Source organism: Anarrhichthys ocellatus, unplaced genomic scaffold, assembly GCF_004355925.1.
Source record: "Anarrhichthys ocellatus isolate YVR2014 unplaced genomic scaffold, GSC_Weel_1.0 scaffold10, whole genome shotgun sequence".
NCBI lineage: Eukaryota > Metazoa > Chordata > Actinopteri > Perciformes > Anarhichadidae > Anarrhichthys > Anarrhichthys ocellatus.
The window spans coordinates 1,558,419-1,562,330 of NW_022280040.1; the positions used below are offsets into that span (position 1 = coordinate 1,558,419).

At 41.3% G+C, this 3,912-nt stretch overlaps 1 protein-coding gene across 1 annotated transcript in view; it reads left to right on the forward strand.

Moving 5' to 3' along the window:
- The window catches only part of LOC116384989 (retinol dehydrogenase 12), a 9,391-nt gene that overhangs the window by 2,766 nt on the left and 2,713 nt on the right, over positions 1–3,912 (forward strand). The window contains exons 3-5 of the mRNA XM_031850125.1: positions 199–354; positions 657–761; positions 3,570–3,779. Of these exons, the coding sequence (XP_031705985.1) occupies positions 199–354; positions 657–761; positions 3,570–3,779 (471 nt within the window). The remainder of the gene's footprint in view (positions 1–198; positions 355–656; positions 762–3,569; positions 3,780–3,912) is intronic.

Here is a 3,912-nt window from a genome sequence, read left to right on the forward strand (position 1 = left end):
TTTGAGTTTGGGAAGGGGGGGGACGGGGGGGGGGGGGGGGGGGGGGGGGGGGGTCAGCTCACAGAAACAATTAATTAATTAATTCTAAGTTTAGAGTTCAGGTGAGCTGTGTTTCGTCACACTGTGGGAGGACAGTCGTGTGGAATGGGGAGAACATTCTCCTCATAAGTCGTGTGACCTGAGACTCTTGTTTTGCAGGCGCGCGCATCATCATGGCGTGCAGAGACCTGGAGAGGGCAGAGGAGGCCCGAACGGAGATTTTGGAAGACACAGGAAATGAGAATGTGGTCATCAGGAAACTGGATCTCTCTGACACTAAGTCCATTAGAGCTTTTGCTGAGCTCATCAACAAAGGTAGGAAACTGACCACCGATATCTTTACAAATGGCACGGTTTGTGGGTCGATCCCTGGCTATTCCTGTCCACATGTCTGCGAGCAATGGAGAGAGACTTGAATAACTCCTGATTGTGCTTTTTCATAGCAGCTCTTAGACCATTGATGCGTCTGCACATGGGTTAATGAGAGGCCAACTGTAAAAAGCGCTAAATGCAGTCCACTTACCAAACACCCCTTGCATTCATGCCACTTATTTACATACTCATGGGAAAGTATTACTAACTCTAACTTCTTTTGTGTTTGTGTGGAAACTTTTCAGAGGAGAAACAAGTGAATATCCTGATAAACAATGCAGGCGTCATGATGTGTCCCTACTCCAAGACTGTTGACGGCTTTGAAATGCAGTTAGGTGTCAATCATTTGGGTAAGTCATAGTGAAAGGCATACAATTCAGGGAAGTGGTTCGGTTGGCTGTGGTGTCAGCGGGATAAATAAGCGAGCGACGGCTCAGTCTCGGTAATTGCCGTAACATAAACAGCTGGCAGTCAAATCTTTGAGTGATTTATTAACATGATTACACAGTGATGGGAGGGCTTTTCCTGCTAAACAAGGTTCAAATATTATAACCCATATTACGTTGTATTAAAAAAGCCATTGGACACATGTACAACCAAGCTGGCTAACATGTCAGCCAGGAAAATGAACCAGAGTTGCGGTTTTCTTCAGCTGTCAGTGTTTTCCCTGCATTGACTCATGGCTTCCTTCATAATTATCTTTGCCTCGGTGGTATTTTTGGCACAGGCTGACAGAGAGAAGAACAGTCTGTGCTCGAACATGGTCACCCATACACATATGCGAACACATATGCAGACACACACACAGTCACACACACATGCATGCGCACATATATAAATACATACCTTTGCATGTACGAACATCCTTTACATGTGTATATGTACTTTAAATAACAATAAACTCTGGTTAGGTCAATAGTAAAACAGGAAAAAGAGAACAATAGTAAAGAAAGCAAACGTTTTTAGGGTAGTGGAATTGTGTATGTGTACCCTGACCGGAAATCAGTTTTTGCAAACTTTTCCCAGTGTTTCAGTATGTATACAGTACAAGAGCATCCATTTTCTTATTTCAACATTGGTGAGGACACATATTAAGCGGGGGTCTGAGGGGAGAGTGTCAAACACTCATTTCCATTTCAATCATTTCCTGCATTCTGGTGAGTTTTTATGCACCAATTTCTGGTGGAAATGTCTTTATTTATTTAAAGGAAAACAAAAGTCAGGCGACTAGTGACGATCACAAATATGAAAATATAATGGGATACAATGCAGTAATGCTCTCAGGCATTCTGTATTGCTTTCAGATATGTATTGTCCTGATCAACTATTTTCATTTAGTGTTATCCCTGATGAGTCAACGCACATGCAGCCATGATTCACTAGCCATAATGACTATGGTATGACCTTTTTACGACATACTATCCTATTACTTTTTAATAACTTTTTTAGGGCATACTATAACATGACTTTTTATGACATACTGTAGTATACTTCACAGCATACTATACTATGACTTTTTTTTTACTTTTTATGACATACTATACTTTGACATTTTTACTACCTATTACACTTTAACTTTTTTGACATACCATACTATGACTTTTTATGACAAACTATAGTATGACGGTTTATGACCTACTATACTATGACCTCTCAGTGGGACCCAAACACACCGTCACAGAGCTACCGGACAGAGGAAAGACACCACAATACTTACAGGCAGCAGTAGCCTATGTACATAAGAAAATGCTAAAATATGTACTTATGATTGGAAACAACCTATTCTATTATGATTTTACTTGAAGTATTACAACTTTTTCTCTGAATGTTTTGACTTAATTAAAGAAGGTATTTTAAAGAATATTTTTGAAGAATATTTTTAATTGTCCATTGTAGTTGACAGACTATAATTCCGCTTTTTGGTTGATCTTTTTCTCGCTAATCTGCGGCTGCATTAGAGCAGAGCTTGCCATGTTTACTCAGTCCTCCCTCAGACCTCCTTCTGCAGCAAAGGCCAGCGTTCTGCATCTGTCGAAGCGGAGCCTCGACAACGCTTCTACTTCTTTTTGTTCTACGTTAGATTATAACCATTGCTTTTGAGGTTACTGTCCCCTACTTTAGCGGAGGTATTGTTCTAGCGGTTTTTCAAAAATAGAAGTCCTCTGCTACTTTCATGTTTCATTTGGGGGAGACAAATTCACATGTTCTAAATATTTAGAGAGACGTGTCCCCCCCCCCCCCCGAGATCTGGGCTCATGATACAGTTGTTGATCACATAAAACTTTCCTAAGATTATCTCGACTTTTGACTTGCAACACATGGTGATTTCCATTCATACAGCTTATAATGAGGCTGCTTGAATAACAAATGTAGGCTAAATGTCTTTGCCTTCTAGTTCCCACTTATTGTAAATGAAGAGCATCAATCAACATGTTGTTTACATCAGGGTTGCTAATGAGCTCATTATCATAGTAAGCGCTACTGTATGTTGACTACGAAAAACAACCGCTTGTGACTCCAGCATCACATGGAACTACAAGAACATCACATAGTAAACATGCAGCAATACCATGATGTTTGCCCTTAAATTTATGCATGGAGAGTGAGTAAGCTCATTGCAAGTGATTGCAAGAAAGAGAGTCTTACAAGGAGGGACAAAGACCACCACAGAGGAAGAAACAGAGGGAAAGAGACACACCCGGACTCCTAATGTTATTATAGCAACAGTACGGTGAAAATGAAAGTCACTTCAGTGTTGGTGATAAAGAACATTGCTGTAATTTAAAAGATGTGGTTCAAGGACACTTTATAGGAGCTCTCCGCTCAGCACTTCAAAATCAAAGCACAAACCAAAAGACCAGAGAACCACAAGAAACACACCAACAGTATAAGGAGTCCAGATAGCATCTGGTTGGCACAGCGGTGATGTCTCGCAGAGTGGTACAGTTATATTACCTCTACAGCAGCTCCAACTTTCTCTTTCTCTTTAAAGCCCTTCTTAATTAAAAAAGTAGGCTATGTAGGGTGTTTTATGAGTTTCCAAATCTTTAGGATTTTGGCTGGCAGCTCTACAAGAAAAACACATCCCGGTGTAGTGTAGTCTGTTTGGGTAGCACAGGACAATAGCCTCTAGGTTTGTGTCTCATGACTTTCCGCAGGTCATTTCCTGTTGACTTACCTGCTGCTGGACCTCATCAAGCGCTCAGCTCCTGCCCGTATCGTCGTCGTGGCATCGGTGGCCCACACTTGGACTGGAATTCGACTGGATGACATCAACAGTGAGAGGAGTTACGATACCATGAAGGCCTATGGGCAGAGCAAACTGGCGAACGTCCTCTTTGCACGCTCACTTGCCAAGCGGTTACGAGGTGAGGTGGTGCAAGCATAAGCACACATCACGAGGGATGGAAGAAAGAAAGAATAAGTTGATTACACATTTGGTTGTAAATTTTATATATATATATATATATCGATCAGCTCCTGCCTGTATCCAGATATGAT